The 26,791-nt window shown below is 40.5% G+C and overlaps 1 protein-coding gene across 1 annotated transcript; it reads left to right on the top strand.

The window, feature by feature from the left end:
• Positions 1-379: 379 nt before the first annotated feature.
• Positions 380-26,791, top strand: MSANTD1 (Myb/SANT DNA binding domain containing 1; the record flags this gene model as incomplete). The annotated part of the gene is given in 5 exon segments (XM_079535066.1): positions 380-470; positions 473-655; positions 14,004-14,268; positions 22,897-23,181; positions 26,551-26,791. Coding segments are annotated over 5 exon segments (1,065 nt in total).

Below are 26,791 nucleotides of genomic sequence, written 5' to 3'. Positions count from 1 at the left end.
TTCAGATAAGAATGTCTGTCATACTGTTTGGCTTAAGGTTGAGTAGTTTTCATGGAGGAATTATGTTGTTGAAAGCTTCTGGACCTATTCAAGCTGTTGATGGTGGGACTGCACTGCATAGGGAATGTATGTCTCCATGCTGTTTCAAAGGCTGGTGTTTGCAAACTGAACTGGACCCTCTTCATCTAGAACTTTATAAGACAACCTTGCCAAAGGACAGCTGACTTTTCTCCTTGATTGCTTGAAATCCTCTTGCTTTCCTCTTCATTTCCCTCCCTGCATAATATCTTGTTCTGTTGATCTCTCTCCCCCCCAGATCCGAAGTTCTGCTGTGGGTCGTTGATCTGCTGTGACGAGTCCTGCATTGACTTCAAGGCTCATGGAGGATCTTCTATTCCCAGGACAGCAGGTACCAAAGATTTTCTTCCACAATGTGAAAAACCCCAAAGCTATAAATGTGCAGGTGTGTGCAGCCTGTTTCCCAAGCCCGTGCCTCTGTACTGCTCCACCTCTGAAAATCAGGGCAAAGGAACGCAGAAGAGTGTTTTGGGGCAGCAATTTCTGTGCGTGGAGAAGTTGCTGTGTTGTCTCCTCTTCAGCTGGAGGAGGTCAAGGCCATCGCAGTTGCAGACCCTTGCAAAGATTTGCTTCACAGGTTTGTACGTTGTGACTAGGGGAGTTCACATTATAATACCTGCTTTTTGTGGTGATTGCTGATTTGGGTTTTTATAGGCTTTAATTGACTGATGTTTTATCCTTGAAACCTGTTTGCTTTCCTTTGATGCACTCGCTCAGACATTGCTGTGTGAGTGGATGTATCAGAGATATTAACCAACAGAGTGAGGGATATATTTTAGAGCTGTGGGCTTTTAACATTTTTTTTCATGGTCTTGAGATTCCAACATTTTGGTGCCCTGTGGTGGACATGTCTTCTTATGGTCGTGTAGTGAAATGTAATCTCATTGATGCCCCGAGCTCCTTCCTGCTACAAGAACATTGCTTAAAGAAAGACAAAATATTTTCTCTTTTTATTGGTTCTTATGCAAAATTATAGCATGTAGAAAATCAGCTCATGGCATCCAAAAATGGTTTTGATTTTTAACAATCTCAGTTTTGTCCCAAGATGGTGCAGAGTCTGGAGGGACATGCAAAATGTTTCTGGATTTTGGAGGGAAAATAAAACACTTTTACCTTCTGAGGGGTTCTGCTGCGAGGCAATGGCTCATTCCCCCTTTAGTTATCCCCTCATTTTCTCAGCCATTACCTGTGCTAGCATAGTTCCTGTTAGAAAAGAGCCAAGTAAAGTAACAGATGTATGCGTATGTATTGTGCTGTATGAAGCAGCACAGATATTGGTTCTCTGAAGATAATTAACATTAGTCAAATATAAACAGAAATCTCAGTCAAAAGATCTACTTACTGTTTTACTACTGTTTCATACAGGATTGAGCATTTGGGAATGAAAGAGAATTGACTGGAACATTTTTGGATGCAGAATAATATCAATATTACATCATGTTCATAATCTGAACTAAAGTTGATCTTGCTTTCCCTTACTGTCATGTCAAAAGCAGTGGGGAAAAATCTAAATTATCTTACAAGTGAAAGTGACTCCAGTAGCTTTAAGACTGATAACTGGTAATGCCAGCAGTATTTTAAATGCTGAGGCAGGAACTTGCCTGCCTGAAGGATTTCTTGTTTGTAAGATAAAAACCTCATATGGAGGCAGAGTAGAATAGAGTTTCCAATATGTTTAAAGTATTGAGCTGCGTAAAACACTCCAAGAATATTCCCTATATTAGTAGTGACCATTCTAATGGATTCTCTTTTTCCTCATAGCAGAAGAATCTGCAGAAGGAAACTGAAAATGTTTATTTCTGTCAAAGCAAACATTAATAAGGTTGTGTCTGATTCTGCTTTAAGGACCTTCACTACTGAAAGAATTATCTTATTCCCGCATTCCGAGGGGGTATTTTGCACTGCTTCAAAACCTTTTTGGACCTTTCTTTTGGCTTTCATCTCTGGTTAACTGACTCCTGCAAGACAGAAAAAGCATATTAATTTTTGTCTTGGGATCTGTTGTGGCTCAATGTTTTGGCTTTTACCCAGTGGCTGGTGGGAGTCTGGATGTCAGTTGTAGTTATCTGATAACTGCATACAATGCTCAGAGAGGCACTGAGATCAAGAAAGGATCTGCAGACTGGTTGATGAAAGAACTTGCTTATTGTGGCAGCTGGTTACAGCAGGGATCAAAAGTTATGGTAGCTGCACTTTGGCATGGCCATGTGGTATCGTACAGGTTTTAGGTGACAGTGAAGATCAGAAAGTTAGTTGGGAGTATGTGATGTCATGTTGAACAGCTCGTGTCAGACTTGCTGTTTTGCTTTCAGAGAGGTGGGGTGATATTCTGGAAGTGTTTACTGTTGCCAGAAGAAATGGATAGGGTTTTGTCTTGTCCCATGTACTGGAGTTGACCCAAATCCTCATTTCCCAGGTGTGTGCTGGGCCATCCAGCCGTCACAGCTCATGTGTTCAGTGGTCCTGGCAGATGAGCACTTCACTGAAATTCCTTGTAATGTATTCACAAGAAGTGATGAAATACTCCATAAGTGGCCTCAAGGAATGATTAGCTTAATCTTCAATTATTTCCCACTGAGACTTGATGAGAAATCATTTGAAAAGGTAGACATGAGCTTTAATATAATCTGCCTTTACAGCTGTCGTGAAGCAAAGTGTGCAGAGAGGAAAGATGTTGCAAGTGAAGAAAATCATGACATTAGGATTGAATATTTTAGACAACTGTTATGCATTGTTGGTCTCCTTGAGTGGCTTCAGCCACTGGAATATGGGTACAGGGCATTATAGACAGTTTGGGAAAAAGAGCACAAAATATGTTGCACAAACCTGAAAACTATTGCTGTTAGGTTAAAGCTGCTGTATATTAAAGAAAAAGAATATTTTCATTTTTGTGGCTTATGAGAGGCTGACAAAAAGCAGTCATACTTGTTATGCCCTTAGATGAGAAGGTTGGCTGATCAGGCTGCTGAGCTCTTTGGAAACCCTCAGCAAAACAGGAGCTACAGCCAGGTAGTTTTTACTCTTTTACAGTGAAGTAGGAGGTGAAGAGAACTGACCTCCATAAGTCCTTTTGAGCTGCCTGATTGCTTCTAGTAAATAGTTGCACAAGAGTGCCTCCCGTGGGAAATGCACTATTACTTTCTGTTTGCACAGCAAATGAAAAACTCTGACCACTTCTATAATTTAAGAGAATGAGATAATGCCTTGTGAGCTGACTTGGTTTTATCCAAATTGTTTAGTCTTGATCTCTCTGCTATCAGATGGTGGTTTGTTACTACTTTGGTTAAAAGTATCTCTGGCCCTACGGTCATTAAAGCTATTTTTTATAATCAAATAATCCCAAATTCCTGAGCAATTGAAAATTTGCTTAGAAGATGGGGATCCAACAATCTACTTCTGGCTATGCAGAAGTCTGTCAATTGAATGTTTAGGAATGAAACGATAAGAGTTCTCTTGTGCCATTCACATCTGCCGCAGACTCTCTCTATTTACATCTTCAGAATGGATTGTCACTTACATCTGTGTTGTTTTAGGTTCCATATGTTTTAAGCCCCCCCTCCCCCACCTTGAAACATCAGGATTAGGTTTCTTATTTATGCTGCGTGTGAACAACTCTTGTGGAGTTTGGCAGGAAATAGGTAGGCTCTGCACTACTGAAAACTGGATCTGTAGCCCCTCAGTTTTCTTATTTTCTCACCTACTGGAGTAGCTTTGCTGCAAAAAACATTGAGTGCTCACTAATCTATCAGCAATCAGGGCCATAGTACCAATAGAATCATTAAGGTTGGAATGACCAACGAGATCTTCCAGTCCAACCATCAGAGTGACCACATCACTCAGTGTGACGTCCACCCTTTTCTCAAAAACCTCCATGGATGATGACTCTGCCACATTTAAAATAGTCCTATTGAACTCAGTGATCCCTGTGGATCCCTCGCAACTAGAGATATTCTGTGACTCGCTTGATGGTCTGCTCAGCTGGGGAATGGCTGGTGGTAGGTACCAATATACAAAAGCTGCTGCTTTTGGTATAGTATCAGCATTGCATGCCTCTGCATCTGAATACTTAAATTGCAGTAGGCATTTTTATGCACGCAAATCATGTTTCTTTTCTCTGTGCAGATGTATATTTATTCAAGGCATATCCTCTGGCTTACAAAACCAAATGCTGTGTTGAATGAAAAACTCTGGGGAGGATTTTAAAATCACTGGTGGCAGTGGACAGCTAGTGTTGGAGGTAGAGGAATTTGCATCCACAAGCGGTTTGTGGGTTTGCATTTGTTCAGGAGAATTTATGAAAGGAGGCAGAGTGATGTCCTTGGACTCTAAGCTGTAAGGCTGGAAGGAATACTTCTGGGTGCAACTGCTAGAAAATATTTCTTTCATCCACGGACCAATGAGTTTCTTGTCTTTCACTGAGGCTGTGGAAGGAAGCGAGCACACTCTCCTTTGTTTAGTGATAGCTGAAACAATAGAAGCTGATACACAAATCAGAGGAGTGTGTTAAAGCTGAAATATAAACTGAACCCTGGTGGCTAGAGAGTGACTGGAATGGAACCGTGTGTGATAAACAGAGGATAGCCACACAGAAGGAAAACAGCTGGAAAAAGCCAGGAGTCGATGGGAAACACGCAAGCAATTTCAATCCAAGCTTATGAAGAAAGCAGCAAGAGGAGATGTGGTGTCTCCAGGCAGAAGGCAGGCTGGAGGAGCAAAAGATGGGTGCAAAAGACGGAAATGGCCAGAGAGCAAACCAGAATGTCCAGAGAGCAAAACTGGAACATCCTAGCAAAAAAAGTGGCTCAAATGTCTTCTCATAATGGAGAAGCTCACAAGACTCCAAATACTGGCAAGCCACTTAAAAGGAGCAGCATTATATGTGTATCACGATACACCTTTTATGTTGAGATGACACCTCATCCTGCATGTCACAAGGCGTGAGAGCTAGCACTTCAGTTGCCAGTTGTGCTCATCTTGGAGATCTGATCCACTGCGTTGGTAGCTGAAGAATTTGTGTAGATCATCTGAACCTGCATTTGCAAATGCAGACAGTACGAGACTTCACTGGCCACATGGCTGCATGGCCTCTGTTGGGTGACACGGAAACACGTACTTCTGCTGGAAACCCAGAATGTTTTTGGCTTTCCCACAGAGTTTCTTACTGAGGAACTGAACTTTCCTGAAAAACTCAGAGCACGGCATTGGGAATAAAGTCAAGACCAAGCACTACTTGCTATGATGATTCCAGTTGAGCAGTTGGATCTCCTTGAAAACCGTGATCAATTTTCATAAAAGGACACCAAAACCCTTTAGGGATGACTGGCAGTGCTTGGCAGTCTGTCCCAGGAATTGCAGCTACCTCTTGTAAGACCTCAACTTCCACTAGCAACTACCTCAGCTGATAAGCTTAGTGGTGTGTGTGAGCTTGGTTTTACTTACGTTTTTGGCAGCTCTCGGATCAGGCCAGTCTTTTACAAGTAACATTTGAACTTCATGGATTTAAACACTTTTCTAAGATTTCCATTCCTGAAGCTGCCTTGCAATAATACCCTAAACACCATTTACATTTTAGTATTTAATCTTTTATGACTTGATATGGAAATCTCCGGTGCCCTAAATATTTTATCTGAAATATTTCTTTAATCCTGTAAACCTTCCTCTGCGGGTCTGCATAGCTGAGCAAAACTTTGCAAGGGGAAAAGAGCAGGGATAGCCTGGGTACATCGAGCAGAAACCTAGGAGAGCTGGAGATGCTCCTGCGTTCCTCAGCTTGGCAGATATCTTTGATTGTATGCTCTTTTTTCTTTTTCAAAACTTGGGGCTGAGAGCCTCCCCATGCTCTGCTCCCATTGCGGGCTTTGGCAGGAAGTCAGGAGGATGGCGAGGGGATGCAGACGGCTGCTAGGTGGATGCAGCAGGCTGCCAAGCCGGTAGCAAGCCCTGAGCAGTGAGGCTGGGCTTTTGGCAGGGGCTTGCCAGTGACTTGCTCTGCAGATTCTCCAAGGCCGGTGGTTACTGGAAAAGGGCCCAAACCACTCTCCTTTCTGGAAGAGCAGCAGGCTAGAACCCATTTATTCAACACAGCTGTGATGCTAGCTACCAAAACGAAGTAAAAACTTGCTTAGCGGGAATCCTGTGTGAATCCCAAGTGCTTTACACTTGGCCAGATCTCATCTGTTTAAACCTGGGGGCTGAGCATCTCTCTAATGGATTGATAACCTCCTGAAGTATTTATTTTTCACAATTGCTGCCTTTGTGCTTCTGTTAGAAAGGGATTACAACGGCGATATTAATTCTTTCTCTGGGGAAGAAAGGAGACCGTGGGCAGCAGAATCATGGACAAAACCCACTATCGTCTGGTTTTTCATGGCTTGGCTGCTTTTCTGCTGAGCTGCAGAAAAGTTGCTCAGTGCAAAGCAAAGGACAGACTTCTGCGCAACAAGGATTTTTTTATTTTTCCTCTGCAAAACATGTCAGATCCAAACTGCAGCAGATTAAAGGCCACATCTGAAATGCACTGTTTAGAATAAGTTCTCAGAGGAATTTACTTCTGAAAGAGAAATATTTGCATAGTGTTTTAGGAGCAGTTTTAATGAACAAGATGCTTTCTAGCACATTTTATTGTGCTGCGTGCTAGCAACCAAACATGGGCAAGTGAGCTTATTGACTAACCTCTGAATGTAAGCAGGACCAAAATAATTTCTTTTCAGAGGGATTCAGGAAACCATTCATTGGGAACAGAGTGATTTTTCTTTGTAATCTGATTTGTTGCTTCCCTTTCAGAAAAGGAGCATGTCTGTTACTACATCTTGCAGGGTTGCTCCATGTGCTAAGAAACTGCAAATGATTTCTGAAGGGCAAGCAAATCTCAGAAACACTCAGCTTGCCATTAGTTGAACTGGGAGTGTGAGGCATAGAGCCGGTCTTTGCTCCCTGTACTGGGGAGCTGAGCAATTACCAATCAGATGAAGTTTAACAATAATAAGTGCTGGGTTCTGCCCGCTCTGCTTTCTGCTGTGTGGCCTCTAGTCAAGCACTGCATGCTGTTTTGGGCACCAAAGTGTAGGAAGGGCATAAAACTATTAGAGAGCATCCAAAGGAGGGCTGTGGAGATGGGGAAAGGTGTAGAGGCAAGGTGTGTGAGGAGTGGCTGATGTCCCTTGGTTTGTTCAGTCCAGAGGAGGGGAGACTGGGATCTGAAGCACAAGTCCCTGAAAAACTGTAAGATGAAACAAAAACTTAGTACCATAACTTTTGATCTAATTACTACCAGCATACCTATATATACCTGGTTTCTCCAAGCAGTGAATTCCCTGGGTTCCCTTCATCCTATGAGATTTTCCTTCTGAAGTTCCACATACTTCTGATTCCCCCTGTTGCTAATGATTCCTAGTCTGACTGGTCTCACCGTGAAAATGTTGAAGCCCCATTTCCCACCTTGTATTCACCCTGCTGCCTCTCTCCATCCTTCCCTCTGACTGAATATCCGTGCAAAGCTGGCTTCCATGGTTACTACTAAAATAGGCAAAGGAGATTATTTTGGTCTGAATCTGTCAGTTCAGCAAGATCAAATTGTTTTTGGGAAGTGATTCTGATTAAAGTGAAATTCAAGCAGGAATGTGGCCTATCAAAATGAAATCAAAGACCTTTCCAGCTTCTTCCAACTCATAGATAACTGTCCTTCTGGGCTGCCTGCTTTGACAGCAGGAAAACCTGCCCCGAAGCTCAGTAGTGGAGTGTTTGTGTGGAAATGTTCCTTTTTCCTCTTCTTTTGTTCTAAGTTTTAAATCATCAAGGTCTTCTCTGCAAAGAAGGCTTGCTTTTCTCAGCCCTGTGTATCTTCCTTCAGAGCACTCATTACTGTTGTCAGGCTTCTTTGCAGGCATAAAACATTTATTTTAGACGTACATAAAAGCTTTTCAACCATTCAGTGACCTTTGCTCTGTAATGTATTGCTGTCACTTGTCTGTCCAGGTCTATCCTGTTCCCACTCTATTGTTTCCTTTGTGGTGGGCCCCTATTAGTTTGTAGACCTTCTGACAAAGTGGACTATCCTTTTAATGTACTGTGAGATGCATACTGTAGTTCCTCAGTCTGAATAAATTAATTTTGTCTTTGCAACAGGACCTTAAAGATCATCAAGATCTGACCCCCTGCCATGGTCTGGTTGCTCTCTTTCCTGCTTATAAGCTCCCTTCAAGTATTGGAAGGACACAATGAGATCTCTCCAGGAGCATCCTAAAATGTGCAGACAGCTTTTTTTGAGCCTAAAACTCAGTATTCCACTGCTGTGTAAGCACCAACAACTGCTTTTGTTTTTAAGCAGGTGAATACTTTTATACGTGTCTGCACTGAAGTAACCAGAGGATGAACATACATATGCTCTGCAGTGACAATCCTGTTTCAAGGTTTAGTTATTGCTTGCTTGTGTTACTCTCCTCATGAGCCACACTGAAGAGCTCATGGAGCATTGACAGGCCTGTGCCTTAAGCAACCTTTCTTTCTACATCTTGCCCAAAACACAGAAGGGTGCAAACAAGCTTGCTATTAGATTTATATGTGACATTACAGGACATCCTACTGAAATAGCCATGCACCCTCCAGCAGGGACCTTTTCCTCCCAGCAGCACTGCTCAGAGGCTTTGAGCCTGAACAGCCTAAAAAGGCATTTGCTGACAGTGTTGCTTAAACTGGGTTCAGATCTTAAAGTCATGGCTGACTTAAAAATAACCCAAAGTAATGCACTTTCATTTCTGAAATCCAAATAGGCAGCTTCCTGTGTCAGCACCTCTGTAGAGGCAGCCATCCTTCTGGATATCAGAAATAAATTGGAGAAATATCTTAGGCTGTCATAGAATAAATTCTATCTTGCCATGGGGTTGCTGCCCAACTTCTACCACAGTCCTTAACATCAGGATCAGACATGCTCTTATGTAGTCACTATTTAATGACTGAGGGTTTGTGGGCTGAGCTCTGATGGTTGACTAATAACTGTTATCTCCCTGCAAATGCAAGAGAAAAAATCCTTACCCCAAAGTTTGGTGAAAGGAAGTTTCATTTGGCATGCATTATCCCACACTTGCAAAGCTGAGGGCTGTGTATGCAGTCAGTGCAGATCACTGAAGTACTGTCACAGAATCACAGAATGGCCAGGGTTGGAAGGGACCTCAAGGATCATGAATCTCCAACCCCCCCTGCCACATGCAGGGCCACCAACCACCACATTAAATGCTAAACCAGGCTGCCCAGGGCCCCATCCAACCTGGATTTGAACATCTCCAAGGACGGGGCATCAACAACCTCTCTGGGCAGAGAACTTCCCCCTGATGTCCGACCTAAATGTATCTGTCAACAGATACGTTAGGATTTAAGAAGCTGAACACTGTGGTAGAAACATCTATAGGTGAACTTCATTAGATCCCCATCTGCCCTTTTGGGCACTTGGATTTTGTTAACGTGGTGGCAAAATTGTTTAAGATTTGAGATGTCTGGCTAAGAAATCAATCCCAACTAAAAGAGCAAACCTTTGTATCAGAAGGTAGCAGTTTCTGGTTGTTTCCAGCTCTTACCTCTGAGCTCAGATAATACTGGGTGTGCCACTCCTACAGGCTCCTCCATCATCCATCTCCTCAAATCATCCCACACTTACTGTTTGGTTCCTTTCCTTCTTAGAATTGTGGCAGTTAGCAAGCTACCTGAGTCCATCTCTCCCAGGGATGGATATCTGGCCTTGGTAACCTTGAAATGGTTGTTTTCTTTCACTTCTTCCTTTTTTACTTCTGAAGCAATTGGGTCTCTGCGATTACTAGGCGGAGAACCAAGGGGAGATGCTGTCTGTATGCTCTCTTATTATGATCATAGTTAATTAAGCTTATCTCTGACCTGTCTTAAATTATTCTTGTCACACACTTGGTGTCCCGATATTGGCTGACATTATCTTTAATATTACCATGAAAGGTGGAGCAGCTGTGAGAGATGTTACTCAAGCTAATATATGATTGCAAAAAAGGCAGCAGGTTTAGACAGTTTGTGGAGAAGATCATTAGGTTCATGATTTCTTGTCTTAGGAACAGGAGTGTGCTGAAAGAAAGGGCGTGAATGAGATCTTCAGGTGCACTGAGGTGAATGTTCTTCTGTATTTGTCACTGCACAAAGAGAGGGATTGTGAAGACGAGAATGGAGAAGGCATTCAGCTATAGAGGGAGGTTATTTACAGAGGGTACTCAGTAGCTCTGGTATTTATTTCATTGGCTTCTGTATATTCAATGAATATGAAGATGTTATAATTACAAAATAAACAAGAGAGTTTGGCAAAACAGATTATAATAACAAAAAGAGAATAGATAGAAAGCTTACCTGCATCCTGGGCTCGCTGCAAAACTCCAGAGGAGGGATCTCCAGAAGAGGTTCTGTCCCACTGGTAGTCAGCTCTTAAATGGGTCTAGAAGAGGTGGCTGACCCATTGCTTTCCTCAGGTGATCAATCAGAGGTTTAGGCTGTGATTCAGCAGTTCCCATACAGCTTCTAAGAGGAAAAGCATCCTTGCTATGAGAACAGCAACCGCTTTAGTGTGGGTATTTGGTGCCAGGCTGGTGCTGGAGGGCTGTAGGGTCATTGGAGCTAGCCAGGTGGAGCATGTGAGTGATGTGCATCAGTGCATTGGGTTTGGCAGAGGAGCAGCTCATCTGGCTAGCAGTTATGCTTGGATTGGTGAACAACCAGTCCCGAGGTAGATGACCAATCTTATCTGGCTGGTGGATTAAAGTTGCTATTAGAGCTCCTTCCCCAAGTCCCTCAACTCTAGGGACTGAGAACTCTCCCATTACAGGATGTCTTTCCTCTCATGTTTGTTCCCCTAGTCTCAGTGTCCAGGATAGGGGTTAACAGCAGATCTGCAGAGCGGTCAGCAGATAGGTGCGTTTCATAGAGAGGTATTTTTTTCTTTCCTCGGCTCTTGGGAGAAGTTTAGGGAGGATTTCTGGGGTAAAAAGATCCCTTTTCTTGTTTTCAGGTCCCCATTGGCAAACAGGCACTACACCAACCACTGGGCACGTGCCCTTCAGCAATGCAGAGGAGGCAGAGTCTCTATAATTAATAGTGATAACTTTCTCAGAGGACGGGTTAAAAACTTGAGTGTTGGAAACTTAGATTCCCTTCTGGTGCTGAAGGGAGGGGAATAAGGGAGGCATTATTTGAAAGCATTTCTTTTATTTAACAGATGTTAAATAGCACTATGCCACTATATCAATCTGTCAATTAACCCTAATAGGAAACAGCATAGAAGTAAGAAATGTGTATTCAGGGCAATTGTGGCCTCCCTTCCATGGGGGCACAGCCCCGCAGGCAGGGCTATGTGGAAGGAACAGTCCCACATGTGCCCAGCACATGTAGATGAGAAGAGGAATGTCTGTGGACCAACACAGAACAAACTGGCTGCTGCTGGACAGGCTTTCTGTCCCATCATGTTCTGATGGCTGAGCTAGAAACTGGATTAAAAAAATCTTTAAAGGAGAGACCATGCATAACTTTCCCCCCACAGCAGTGTTTATCACTGTTTTCACAGTCCAGGTGGATTAAGAACTGGAGGAGACAAACAAACCTCTAATAGAATATTAAAAGCTGAAAAGCAACCTTTTCTTGACAGTAGTGTACATCAGCCCCTGAACAGCCCCAGTCTCTCTTAAAAGAGACCCACGGTGTTTTCGTCTTCAACACCATATTTATTTCTTCAACTTGTCCTGGCTATGGATGTAGTCAACAGAATTTGGTACGATTGTACTGATAGAGCTGCACAGAGCCCAAGGTTAAGTGATGGGAATTTCAAAACAAAACGATAAATTAATAAAATGATTGTGTCACCAGCTGATCCTCTTCTGACCACCATCTGTCCCCTGATCATGTGATGTCTCCCAGCTGGCCACCCAAGAGACAAACCATGCAAGATCAACAACATATGCTGCTATTTACACATTTTAAAGGTAATAGTTGCTAGGCTGTCCTATCACTAGTTAAAAGGAGTTATTTGGAAGCTAGGTGGTTTTTTCCCCTTTTCTTTGAGGAAGGCAGTGACTCAGCAGGTATATTTCTAACAGAGATCGGCGAGGGCTGGATCAGTAGAAGTTTTCGTGTGTGCAGTATGTGTGATCTCCCACCTTATTCCTTGGTTTTGTGATAAACAGCAGAAAACGTGAAATGCAAAGAAGGAAAAAAAACATCACAGATTTTAATAGTGTACCTTTAGGAACATGATGTGGTCTCCTTGCCATGCCCAGGATGCAAACCAAGCTGTGCATTTTTAAACTATTGTTAAGATCAAGGATGTGGTTATGAGAAGACTTACAATTTATAGGATACTTAAGCATTAAGGATTGAGGCACAGAACATTTCCTGGGGATTAACGACTGACTGGGTGAGCCTCAGGCCATTAACCCCTGCCTGCCATTAATCTTCAGGAAGTGCCCTGCAGTGAGGTCCCTATTGCTGTTATATGCTGAAAGAGAGAATAATAAGAAGAAAGGTCCGTGCTTTATTTATTTATATTTTACATAACGCAGCGGTATTTGGACTGCAGGGAATTAACATCTTTCTCTCTAGCTGCTCGTGCTGCTCCAATTAATGCTTTCAGGCATCTCACTGCTTTGGGAAAGGCACTGCCTGCACAGATGTACGTGGGGCAGGATGTGGCCCTCTGGCTCGTGGTACACTCTGTTTAATATGATGAATAGGTGGTGCTTTTCCAGTATAACTGCTGGCAGAATTCAGCCCTGTATAAAACCCAGCTCAGAATGCTTGTTTTACAGCAAAGCAATTTATTCACAGTTCTAAGCATCTTGCAGCTTTTTTTTTTTTTTTTTTTTTTTTTTTTTTTTTTTTAACTCGTTGAATAATCCTTTTAGGTTCCCCGTAAAGCAGGTGAAATGCTTCTGCTGCAGTCCTAAGGCAGAACACAGGCTGCATAAATAGCATCTAAATTGCCAGAATACAAAATACACAGAGTAATACATACCTACAAAGGCAAATTCATCCTGACAGGACTGCAGTACACGCTTATCAGCAGCACAACATCTCAGGGAGAAAAAGAAAAAAAAAAAAAAGTGGCTTTGTATTAAAATTGCATATGCATTTCTCTCTATATTTAAACACTTAAACGGTATTTTGTGCATGTGCTTAAAAACAGACGCAGGCACCCTTTTAATGAGGCTGCCCGCTCCAACATTGATTAGCTGGGAGATGTATAGTTGCCATGAAGCTGGCTGATGCTTTTTTTTTTTTTTTTTTTCTTTTTGCAGAGTATCTTTGCAAAAAAGAAAAAAGCTTTTTTTTTTTTTTTTTTTTTTTGTGTGTGTGTGTGTGTGTGTGTGTGTGTGTACATGGCCTCAGTCCTTGCAGCCTCCCAGAGAGGCTGTCAAGGCGCAACTTAAAAGCTCGTTCAGGCGACCATGACCCCCCGCCAGCAGATTGTCTGCCTAAAAGGTAAGGGAAAGCTGAAAAAGAAGTAGAAACTTAAAAGTAGCTTCTGAAAGGCTGCATAGATCTCTCTCTCTCTCTCTCTTTTTTTTTTTTTTTTTTTTTTTTTTGTTAAACCTAAAGTGTTTAAAAGCTTTAATATTGATGGCCTGTCAACTTTGTCCTGATTCTTTGGCTTTCAGTTAAAAGGTTTTTGTTGTTGTAGCTTATGCAGTTGCTCTGTTGCTATGGAAACGTGACATCAAAATGACGTTTCTCTGTTTAAAAGCTTTTAACTAAATTCCTGCCTGTCAGATGTAGGCCCCATTTTGTGCACTCAAGCTTCAAGCTGTTGCAAAAAGGTTTCATATGTTCTGTTGTCATTCAAATTCTTTATCCACATATGCATGTCTTGCACTACAAAAACCTAAGCTAAAAACTCAATCTATATTAAGTGTCCTCTTTTAAAACCCTTTTAGGTCAGTCAGCAATGGCTGCAGCAGAAATTCCCAGTTACATTGTCTCTTCTCAGACTGAGAAACACAGGAGGGCCAGAAACTGGACTGATGCAGAAATGAGAGGTTTAATGCTGGTCTGGGAAGAATTTTTTGATGAACTGAAACAAACTAAAAGGAATGCCAAAGTTTATGAGAAAATGGCTAACAAACTCTTTGAAATGACGGGAGAAATTCGCCACGGAGAGGAAATAAAGATAAAAATTACAAATATGACATTCCAGTACAGGTAAGCTTCAGTTAATTCTTTTTATTTTAAGAGATGTTAGCAGGGGCAAGGCTGCGCTGTTTGCCTTTCAGAAAGAAGTATCCTTCAGCAAATGTGTAGATAAGAGATTAAAGATTGTTCGTATCGCTTTTAAAATTCTCTCTCGCCATCGCTGTTACGTCATGCTTCATTTTTCCCCCATTTCATTGCAAACTCCGGGACAACTTTGTCGCGTCGTAATTAACTCGCGGTGTTATGATGTAGAGGGACGGAAATGCAGTTAGTGGGAAAGCAGATTTTTTTTTTCTCTTTGCTGATTGTGTCAGCCTGGCAGCAGCTGCTTGCAAGGAAACTCCTGCAGCTAGAAGTGGCCAGAGAGGGTCGGTGTGACAAGGCAAAGTTTTGCTTGCTTTATAATAAATACTGAATAATGCTTTTGGGGAACGAAGCTCCTGGGTTTTATTCGTGTGAGTTGAAGGGTTACACTTCAAGGGGCCGGGAATAATGGAATGCCTTATTGCTGAGTGACACACATTGCTGTAATTATAGGCAGCGCTGCTATATCTGCAGGGAGGGGATCGATGTGCACCGTCAATACCGCTCCCGAGGAGCTGGGGGAGGGCGGAGGTGGCTGCGAGGAGATGAGATGGAGCAGGAGGGGAAGTTGGCTTGGAAAACGAGAGACGTTTGTTGCTTTGAGGGGAAAAGGAATTGGAATTTAGCAGAAACAAATGCTTCTCTTTCTCTTTTTTTTTCTTTTCTCTTTTTCTAAAATTTTTATCTCTGTGAGGCACAAACTGCCTCATACTGGAAATCCTGAGTGGTGATTTCAGCCGTGTGCTTGTAATGCAAGAAAATCAAATATGTGACTCTTTTATTTAATCTCTCCTCAAAGCTCATATTAATAATAAAAAAGGTTATTACAGCAGGCAACCATGTTAAAACTGCTTGCTTCTCTGTAAGGCATCCTCCTGTACTTAATGCAGACACTGCTCATCACATAGAAAACTAGGGAGAATCCTGTAAACCCCTTAACTTTAAGTGTCCTCCTGCATTTGTAAGACCCACGAGCACAATGTTTAACATCATTTTCCATAATATTAAATCCACGTTTTCCAGCAGATGCTAATGCCTCTAAAATGTTTGACTAACCCTGTGGTAATCCTTGTAATTTTCTTCTCCCAAACTGAGTGAGAAGGCTGGAAGCACGATCCATTTTTGCCCTGAATCGCCCAGCAGTTGCCACTCAGCTGCAGAGCTGGGAGCTGCTGGCTTGCAGGCCCCTGCTTAGCCTGCTAGATCTGCAGCCTTCCTGCTGAGCAGCACAGCTCGCAGCACCAGGATTTTACAGGTGTCTAGCTAGCAACACCGCGCAATATTGAAGTGCCGTAATTGCCAAGCACAATAGGCTATCTCTGTCAGCCTTTGTTCTAAATTTTCAGTGTTATCATCAGTCAGACCGTCTCAGCTTTTCTAATTAATGTTTTTCCTTTAAAGTTGCAGTGGGGGAAGGGAAGAAATGAACCCCTTACACCCATGCAGTCTGTGTGTGTGTGTGCGCGTGTGTGGAAACGCAGTGCTTAAAAAAAATCTTATGTCTCTGTGAACTTCTGAGATTGCTTCAGCTGCGTGTTGTCGTACTGCTGCTCTGTTTTGCAGTGCATTGCGGCTCCCCGCTCATTGATTAAGATGCTAATTTATGAGAGTTATAAAACTGCCTTGCACCATCACGGGGCTCTTGGACTTGAAATGCATCTCCTATACTGTTTGTTTCTATCCAACGCAGGTTTGTTTGCTTTGCTTTCAAGGGGAGGTGATAGAAAACCCAGGGACAAATATAAGATATGACTTAAAATTCATCGTTTTCTGGAGGCTTTTTGTTGGCATGTGAGAAAAGAAAACATTGTGGTGAAACCAAATTATGTTAGTTACCACTGACTGCTGGCTTTGCTTTGAGGCACCTGAAAAGTGTACTTAAAGTGCTTTATCTTTGTGTGTTTCCACACATCACGGCTGCACTCTGCAATGAAGAAAAAATATCCTGAAAGTGGGTAAAGTCATCTGAGAAAGTCTATAATTATGACGTAGAGTTAGCAAGCCCAATGTGGGAATGTAGCACCAATAGCAAAGCCTCAGCTTTGTCCTGCACCAAGTGGTGATTTCTTCCCACTGCATCAGGCAACTGTAGTGTCATAAAGTTGCTATGGTCTCTACTTTGATAGTCAGAAATGAACAAGAGTGGAATAATTAATCAGAAAATAGCGTTACATAGTGTTGTGACATAATTTCATAAAGGCAAATGTTTTTTTTTGCCCTGCAAACTACTTATGAGCGCATACATATATGTAAGAGTATACACATCTATGTGTATTCTTCCTTTAGCAGGAATAGGAGTACTTTTCCTAGCTGTTAGCAAAGTTCAGTGGTAAGTGTTCTTGCTGCCAAGTCACATCCTGGGACCTCTCTGAAACAATTATTAATTCTCTGAAATATTAAAGGATCTAAAATAGTAAACACATTAATAATGGTGAAGACATAATGTTGTTTTCCACTCTGAGGATCCCCTAGACTTCTGATCCAGTTCTATATTGTTTTGCTTGTTTTGCCCAATGAAAGCCATTACTCACAGTGCTGAAAAAGCCGAAGTGAGACAAACATATACGTAAGTAGGGGAGGAGCATTTATCCAGCAGGTATTGCATAAGCTGCAGCTAATGCAAATACATCAGTGCCAATGGTGGCCTGGAGCTTGGGCTGAGCTAACAGCCCAGGTGTTCGCCCGGGTTCCTGGCTGCATCTTTTTATCCCATGTGGAATGCTGTGCTGACAAAGTTAGTTCAGGGGTAGCTCAGAGCATGTGAGCTTCTGAGCACTAACACAATTTTAGGGCTATCGTATCTCATTCCTCCAAGTCTGTAGTAAAAACATCATGCAAATGTTACAATGCCATTATATAAATCTATCATACTCATTATTCCCTCCTGGAATTATGCTTATTTCTGAATGCCCTACATTTCAACAAGGTGACAAGTGAATGGGAAGCTGTTTAGAAAACATGATTGGGATAAGATGTGGAAAGCTTTCTTCATTAAGAGAAATGGGAAAGTCTGTGATTTGCTTGGAAAAAAACCCCAAAATCAGAAACGAGTTGTAGAGGTGTGTGAAAACATACTGCACAATTTTTGAGAATACAAAGCAGGCACTTCTTTTACCATAATACAAGAAGTTGTTGAAACTGCAAGGTAAGAAATGTAAAATTAGTTGAAAAGCCATATAAGTTTGTAATACGCTGCATAATGAGCATGTGGAACTCATTACCACTGACAGTCACCAAGACCAACGGAGTGGTAGGTTGTTTTATTATTCTCATGAAAGATCAGATTTATTAAATAAAAATACAGGTATCATTTGTCTTCTAATTAGAGTCATAAAAGATAGTGGATGTCAGAATATTGCTGTCAATGGAAAAGGAAACAAGTACTGTTCCAGTTGAATTTCCCCCCCCCCAAAATATCAACATGTTTCTTCAAGAATTTCATACGGACCTTTGTCAGAATGGAGGCAGTATGATGATGATCTGCACTCCTCTGCATTATGGTAGCCCAAGTGCATTTGGAGGAATTGCAACCTTATCCAGAAGTAATCCTTGCTGTAGTTTCCATATATTAAGGAAAAATTAAATCCACTGTGGGATTTAATGTATAGTTAGCTTGTCTAAGTGGAAAATTTTGCACATCCAGAAGGAAAACTTTTGCAGGTACATCTGGGTGAAATTCTGCTTTTAGGAATCGCACCTGAAGCTGAAATGCTTCCTGTGGGCAGAGCAACCAACAGGTTTTAAACTTGATTTTTAAAATCACCTGGGGAGTAAGATGCATGAACGTCCCACTGTGTCTGTCAGGAGGGACAAGGGGCTGAGCCAGGCCTGCTGGAATTCAAGTTGTCTTTCAGATGTGCTGAGTATCAGAAGTTTTGCTGGGATTAGTATGCCATTACTTGCACTTCAGCATCACTTAGAGTATTTGCTGAATTCTTTCTATTATATAGGCTACTTGGGGCATTCAGCACATAGAACCCTGACATTAGTCATTCTGAAAGAAAGAACTTCCTCATCAGTGCTAATATACTGCACTTAATGCACTGTATCTGCTCTTGTACTACTACTGGCATAGCATGCTCTGGCTTATAGAAACAAAACAGGGTTTGGAAAGCTTGTACAGTCATTCTCAGTTTTGACTGATTCCCTCTGATGTTTAAAAATAAGAGCTGTGTGAATGCAAATTTATTGTTTTCAGTAACATCACCCTCCCAAAGCCTAGGAAATAGGATGCAGCTGTTGCTGTTTGATTTGAATCACAGTCAATTAATGTTAGTGATTGGTAAATTTGAATCAGTCTCACGATTTGAATATGTGATCAGTTTATTTTTTTGTTTTCATGTGTACATGATAGCAATTAATTATTGTTGCTTGTGTAATTCGTTGCTATCCTCTGTGACATTAAGCAAGTAAAATATTTGACCTGTGCTACAGCAAATGATGAAATGTAAGTGAATCAAATTTAATGCAGAAAGTTAAATTTGAATATTTTACCAGCTTTCTCTTTAATTTTGATAATTTATAGCAGATGCACAACTTAAGTACTGTACTTTCATACATCTTTCTTTCCCTCCCCCACTGACTAGCTCATGAACAGTTGCTATTTATTATTTATTTCGAAAGCTTTTCACAGAAACCCCAAGAGATGAATCTTGTATCCATTCCTTAAGGCAAGCAGTAATATCAAATACCGTAATAATAATAAAAAAGCAATAGCGTGTTGAGCAGAGAGTGAAAAAAGCAAAAAAAAAAAAAAAAAAAAAAAAAAAGCAAATTGTCGTCTGTACTGATGACATAATGATTTAATGATTTTTAAAAACTCTCTACAATGTAATATTGTAATAATATTGTAATAGTTCTACTTTAGAAGGCAGATAATAGGCACAGAGAACAAAGTCTGAAGGAAGGTCAACGGCAGCACAAATTACTCAGCTGGTGTTGCAGTCCATTCTGAGGAATGTTTTGGCAGTAGGACTTCAAAACCCATTAATTTGTTCACTTCCCTCCAGTAAGACTCACAGCCATCTTTCAGATTAACTGGGTAACAGTATTTTTCATACTTCAGAAATTTGTCCCCTGGAAACTCAACTTTGATGCCAGTTTTTGGAGAGAGCTCTCCATTGCCTCTGCTCTCAGCTGGATTTTAATAGAGCCTCATGAAACTGTGACAGGTCCAGATAAACTCAGCAGGAATTTATTTTGCAAACTCTGTTCACTTTCTCACTTACTCCTACCTTATTGTTCTGCCTTGCTCACTCACTCAGGCAATGATTTGCCCAATTTATGTTTTCAAAGTGTTGAATGTTTGGCTTGTCTTCCTCTCTTTTCCAAAGTGCTGCATCCCAGTGTAAAGCATAGAATGGTTTAGGTTAGAAGGACCTCAAGGATCATCAAGTTCCAACCCCCCTGCTGCATGCAGGGCAGCCAACCTCCACATTTAATACTGGACCAGGCTGCCCAGCACCCCGTACAACCCGGCCTTGAATGTCTCTAAGGACGGGGCATCCACAGCCTGTTCCAGCACCTCACCACTCTCATAATAAAGAACTTCCCCCTGATATCCAACCTAAATCTTCCCTCCTTCAACTTAAAACCATTTCCCCTTGTCCTGTTATTATCTACCTTTTCAGAGAGTTGAAAAATGTTGTCCTATTTCTTTCTAACTTCTTCACTTTTCAAGAAAAAAACAAAACCAACAAGAAACATGAAACAAAGCCACACAAAAGCAAAACAGAGAGAAAAGCAGCTTTACATTTTGGATGCAACTACAACCTGTTGTGATTATTTATGATAATGATTGACTGGGAGCAGCAAATGCATCTTTGCCTTAGACTTCAGTTCTGCCAGGGTTACTTATCTTGGTGCAGGAGGAAGCTCTCAGCTGTCTCTCTCAGTTTTCTGGTTTGTTTCAAAATAATCAGTGAGTCCTGAAGCTTGATCTTAATGTTGCCAAGTTATCTATTTGATTTGTTCTCCCTGTTTTCCTCCACCGCTCACAGTATTCCTTACCTGTTTTCTGGAGTAGACGCTCCCTTGCCCATTATCTTCTCATCTCTTTATCTATTTCATCTTTTTTCCTTTGTATATGAGCCAGACTCCATACAGGTAGTTGGTTGCTGCTGGTGCTGCTTTTAAGCTAATGAAATTCTCATGTCAACCTTCTGATAATGATAACTTTCTTATTTCTTTTAGCCGAGAGCTATGTTAAATAGACAGAAGTAGAAGAATCTGTACCCATCCAGTGCAGTCAGAGCCATAGAAATACCTAGATTTGTATAGCTGCAGTCCTAGAACTGTGTGGGCAGGTAACAAACTACAGCTGTCCTTCAAAATCCTGAGCGTTAGCAAAAATGGGGTCTAGGCACATAGCTGAGCTCAAACACAAGAAACCAAAGTTCTGATATAACTTGGTAAAATACCTGCTCCTGAGAAGTTTTGCTGAAGTAAGGAAATTAACATTTAGTTCAGGATGATATAATAAAAATAAAGGAAGAATAGTGATAAACATAATAGTGCTTGGAAGTTTATGTATTCAGAATAGTCATCAGAACACTGATTCAAGGCAAAATAATGCTGGATGGAGCTGCCTTCTTTGAGCTTAGACCAAATAGAGGCATTCCCTCAGCCTTTTCTGCTGTGAGCTGAACGAGCCAAGGGACCTCAGCTGCTCCTCCTACATCTTGCTCTCTAGACCCATAACCATCTTCATATCCCTCCTTTGGATGCTCTGTAGTAGTTTTATGTCCTTTTTATATTATGGTGCCCCAAATCCTGTCCCAGGGACAACTGAATCCTCTGCACAGATTGAAGGTGGACTGACTGGGCAGCAGTTCTGCACATGGACATGGGGGAGCTGGCTGACACCAGGCTTAACACGAGTCCTCTGCCTGCCCCGGAACAAAGTTGGCAGAATACCACATCTGAGATTTCTTGTCTTTTTTGGGAGAATGTTTTGCCATTCTGAAGGCTCAAACCATGTCTGGTGATATCTTAATCCAACTGTGGGACTGCTCTGACATGACAGGGATGTGCTCATGCATGGCTTTTTGCTGTCTTATCCATGAGGATGACAGACCATGGCGAATGCATTCAACGAGTATCTGAGGATGATACTGTAAAATGCTTAAATGGACTGAAGGTTTTAACATGGACAAGAAAATGGGAAATGTAGACCCAGTTAGAAGCTTATAGTGGCATAATTGATATGTTTGGCATACAAATAGTCTGAACAATTAGACAAAAATAATATCAAATGATGGTTGCTTTGAGCCCCATATTTTGCTATTCTGTGTCTGTACTTGACGGATATAGATGAGTTTGTAAGTTGTGCTAGATATTCTCTGACTATGAAATTGCAGCAGCAGGTTGCGAAACATGTATGAAATTAAAATTTTGAATGCATAGAGGGCATGAAAAAAACAGACAGCTGTGGAGGCTTTGCTATGAAAGACTTTCCCAAAAAGCCGGGAAAGCTCATCAGACCTTGCAAGGACAAGAAAAAAAAGAAGAATCCTTAAATGTCTGCAAAATCTAAGCAAATCTTTCTGCCTTCTTTTCTCACTGGTGGATTTCCCCTTAGCCTAAGCTCAGTGGTGTCTAAAAGGAAGAACTTCAAGTTCCCACTTTTAAGTTTGGCAGCATTTTTATTGTGTTTACATGTTGTTACTTAATTCTATCCTTTCTGGGACTGATGTGGGCAGGATGGATTAAGAGGAGGGAAAATGTGGAAGGCTTCAAGAAAAAAGGCTGGGCCAGGTGTCCAGGAATTGTTTTCATCTTTTTTTTTTTTTTTTTTCCCCTGCAAATTGAAACCTCTTCATAGCTGGGAGAATTGGATTTGGATTTGTTTCTTTTTTTTTTTTTTTCTTCTTCTTCTTCTTTTTTTTTTTCTTTTTTTTTAATGTAAATGAAACCTGGTTCATGAAAATGGAGCTTTCGCCATCAATCTTGCCTTCCCTGTTTTCTTCCTTTGATGAACTTTTGGTTAGACTAACTTAAAGATCCCATCTGGGAAAGGCAAAAAGCAAACAGGAGGAAATTCTGAGATATTAGCTGGCCAGTGGAGTGTCTTTGACATGTGTCTGTTCACCTCAGGTTTTTTATTTCTCAATAAAATATTTTTTTTAAAAAGTGAATAAAATAACAGTGGATGTTGAATGGGTGAACTTCACATTAGGACTCAATGATAAAGCTTATAACAAAACTTATGTGAGGGACAAGGTCATGGCTGACAGTTCTTCAACTGTAATCTTTTTGTTTACTGTTTATAATGCATTATTAACTGCTTTATTATTATTATTTTAAATAAATGAAGCTATATTTCTTCCCATACTGATCTTTACCCTATAACAGATAAGCAGGCATCCATATCTTATTGTTGTTACTGGAATGTTCTAACGGGTGATGTTGACCTTTTAGTCAAAGTGAGGAGGAGAATATGAATGATATTTGTAGACATTGATACTCATAATGGGAAATACTCATATAGAAGATATGTATGAAGAGTACTTAAAAAAGAAAACAAGCTCTAATGCTGTATGCCTTTTCTTGCAGGAAATTAAAATGCATGACTGACAGTGAAACTGTTGCACCAGACTGGCCTTACTACAAAACCATTGATAGGATCTTATCCAAAGTGACAGACCACAGTGATGTGAAAATGCATGAAAATCAGCAACCAGGTCCTTCTACGTCACAGACAGAGGCCTCGCAGTCACCATCAGCTAAGTCTACACCTCTGTATTTGCCATATAATCAGTTTACATACGAAGGAAGGGAAGAGTGCTTTGAAGATGAACATTCAGAGAGCTCATCAAGCTTACTTTCTTATAAGCTGAGGTAGCATCTAATTTTTTTGCCCGCCTTCTAATATTTCACAGAATTAATGGGATCTGTTATCTCAAAAGGGAAATCCTGGAACATTTTTCTTCAATGGCTCTTGCAGCTTTCCTGTAAATCACAAATTGGATTACGTTTCCCATTCTGCTGAATTTGGGCAATTTCTTCCTTTTTTCACGAGAGATTGGAAGGGAATAGGAGGACTGGGCAAAAAGTCATTTAGTATTGCCAAAATTCAGCATGTATGTCTGTGCTCATAGGAGGTAGTGTGTTTGTGATAGGAGTACAGGCATGTTCATGATAGTGCTGCAGCGTTGTATCTCTTACCACATTTTGCTTAGATGATTTTTGGCTTGCTCTAGGTTTTTTGTTGTTTTGTTTTTTTGGTAGGAGTAATGGTATGAGATTTCCCTTGCTTCAGCTATTATTAAAATGGTGAAAAGTTGCAAAGTAAATATTGCCGTGGACACTGAAATGCTGGTCATGCAGTTTGAAAGAACATTGCGTACATTATATAAAATGAAGAATGGCATTTTTTCAAAGTAAATGCTTGGTTGAGAATGCAAATGTGTTTCCTTTTCTGATAAGATTGGAGTTGTCTGGAAGGCAGCATTTTAGCAGAAGGCAGGCTATGTACTTTAGACTTCGCCGGTCTCATTTTTCATCCAGAGTGGTGTGAAATAAGAGTTGATTACAGTTTTCTGGCAGGAAAAAGTTGGTCCTGCAGATCTTATCACGAGTTTGTGAGGGTTTAACTGCAACAATAAAATTATCTGTCAGTCACGCAACTGAGAGGGTGTAATGCTGGAAGAAGAATCAACCTAACAAGTTTGGATTATTGTTTCCAGGCCTACTCTTGGATGGGTAAAACTAGGATAAGTCCACTCAATCATTCAAGCAAATGGTCCTTGAATAGCTGACTATATTAAAAACTAGTTATAAATCCTGACCTGTAACAGTCGTCTTGTTCACAGGCAATAATTTTTTTACATCACAGTTCATTGTAATGGCTTGATATCCCCTGATAAACAACCTCTCATGGTTTAGTATCTGTGAATGGAAAGACATCTCTCATGCAAGAACTCCTTCACCAATTCTTAAATTGGTTTCTAATATTTTTTTAATAGTTAAGAGGTTGCTTATCTAAAACAATGAGGTGTATTTCATACACTAGACTATCTGATAACATAAAGATGTATTTTTTGTTGCAAGATGTTAGATTTGTTCCTATCAGGGATGATTCCCTAACCATGGGATCATATTAATTCCTATTTTTGTTGCAATTCAAAGGTCAGAAAAATCTTTGAAATTTCTACTTTTTTTTAATGTGATGCCTGGTATTTGCTCAGTATTTTACAAGCTTATATTGTATTGCAATGTCAATAAAGCATCTGACAATAATAGAGTTATTGTTGGATAATTCAAAGTGATGGAGTCTTGTACTGCAACTTAAGCTTCTAAAATCAGAATTTCTAACAACACTCATGAATGACTTTTTATCTAATTGAAAACAGTGTTTTTTCATCCCATGGTCTAACTTATAGCCTTGTTTCTTTATTGTTGAAATAATGACAAAATATAATTATACAGGTTGTGACTGGGGTTCAGACCTCATCAGTTTTGCCATTTCTACCATGCTGAAAATGGGACAGAAAATAATTTACATTCATAGGTTAATAGACTATAATAAAACCTCAATGCCAGCTGGAGCAGCTGCCTGTTAAAAAACACCATCCATGTATTTAAATTCAGTTATTCTTATGTGGAGCCCGAAGGTGTTATGGAGGGCATTCTGTGGCATGGTTCCCCACAGCAGTGACTTCTGACTCAGAGCTTCATATCTCTGTTGCCTCTTTGTTATGGTTTTACTCTTAGAAATTTTTCACTACACATCCAGCCTAGTACTGATATATGCAGAAGATGGGGAATTCATTCTTCACTGTAATAATCTGTTCCTTGTTTAAACCAGTGTCATGGTTCTAGTTGGAAAATAGTGAGTTAAGCTTTGATTTTGAGGCCCTCCCAGTGTTTTTTGCTTGTTTCCTTGAAGTAGCTGTGTATTGCGTTCATTCCATCTTTGCTATTCTTCAATTTCTGAAAGGTAAATTGACTGGTACACAAGGCTTACACACCAAAAGAGTAAGATCAGACCTTTTTGTGGTTGTACTCTTCAATTCAAGGATGAGTCTCATTAATTCATGGATGCATTTGACTGTATTTGAATGAGCCTGTGTTTATCAGAAGGCATAGTTGTTCTGATTCTCAGTCCTCAAACAATGAAGATCTTCCATTTCTAATACTAATATTTATTTTCAGGTCACTGATAGTTCTTTTTCATTAAAAATGGGTTATTATTCAGATTGGTACATAGCAGTCATGGTTTCTTACCTGTGCAGAGGAGGATGTATGACCAAGCAGTAGTGAAGTAGCTTCCTTCAAGATCTATTCTATTCTTCTTCCTCTAAGATTTTAATAACATTTAACACAATCCACTTATTTCTTTTCATAGGCTTCACCCTCTGTGTTTTACTACACCCGGAAATATCAAGGGAATTGTGTCTTTTTGTTATATTTGCAGCAAGTCTTCCAGGTTCTTAGGTCTGTTTATTTTTATTGCAGAGAGAACTGAATGTCAAGTAGGATAAGAACATATATGGAAATGTAATACAGAGTTGTCACAGCTGAGTGACCTCCCTCCCGACTCTCCTTCTTCACATCAGTAAAAACATTCCTCTAGTGCTAGGTTGATGTCCTCATTCAAGGTTGTCTTGAAATCTACAAGTTGTTGACATGGCATTCTGCTCAAAACTGTGCTTTTACTGGATTTCCCCTGGAAAGAATGCAGTGTTTGGCAGAATACAGCTGAGATTGCTGTTTGTGTAAAGGGAATTTGAGACCCATCATTGGATAACTTTGATGCTGGGGACTCTAGATACATAGACTGTCATGCTAAGATTGAAAGGAAGTTGCCCATGTGTAACTGGAAGTTTTTCAGATGAGTAGTTCACTCACAGCTTGAACTACAATAGATATAATGACCATGTGAGCAAAAAGACTCCCCCAGCACAGTTTAGAAACTCAGCACGTAAAAAGCAAGATAAAAAGACAATGTTATACCTAGGATTCTGTGGGAAAAAAATCTTGTTAAAAATGATGAGATTTTAAAACCTATTTTTACAGTCAGTAATGTTATAAAACAATGGAATAAATACTTTTGTTTTGGCACAATTCTGAGAGTGAATTTATTGGAGAACATTTTTTATTAATTGAACTTAGTTATAGCTTGTCCTAGGTCCTAACGTAGCTTTTTGGTTTTTTTTCCTTTTCCATAAATGTGATTTTAATTGTAAACAAATCTTCTTGTTTCAGAACTGAAGAAAGGCCAGTTAAGAAAAGGAAAATGCAAAGCTGCAGCTTTCAAAAGAAGAAGCTAAAATTAATGGAGGCTATGTTGGAAGAACAAAAGAAGTTGAGCAGAGCTATGGAAGAAACCTGTAGAGAAGTACGCAGGATTCTGGATCAGCAAAACATCATTCAAGTTCAAAGCTTACAGCTACAGGAGAGAATGATGAATCTACTGGAGAAAATGATTTCCAAATCCAATGTGTAG

Source organism: Tetrao urogallus, assembly GCF_951394365.1.
Source record: "Tetrao urogallus genome assembly, chromosome: 4".
NCBI classification, from domain to species: Eukaryota; Metazoa; Chordata; class Aves; order Galliformes; family Phasianidae; genus Tetrao; species Tetrao urogallus.
This window is presented reverse-complemented; position numbering and strand designations above follow the sequence as displayed.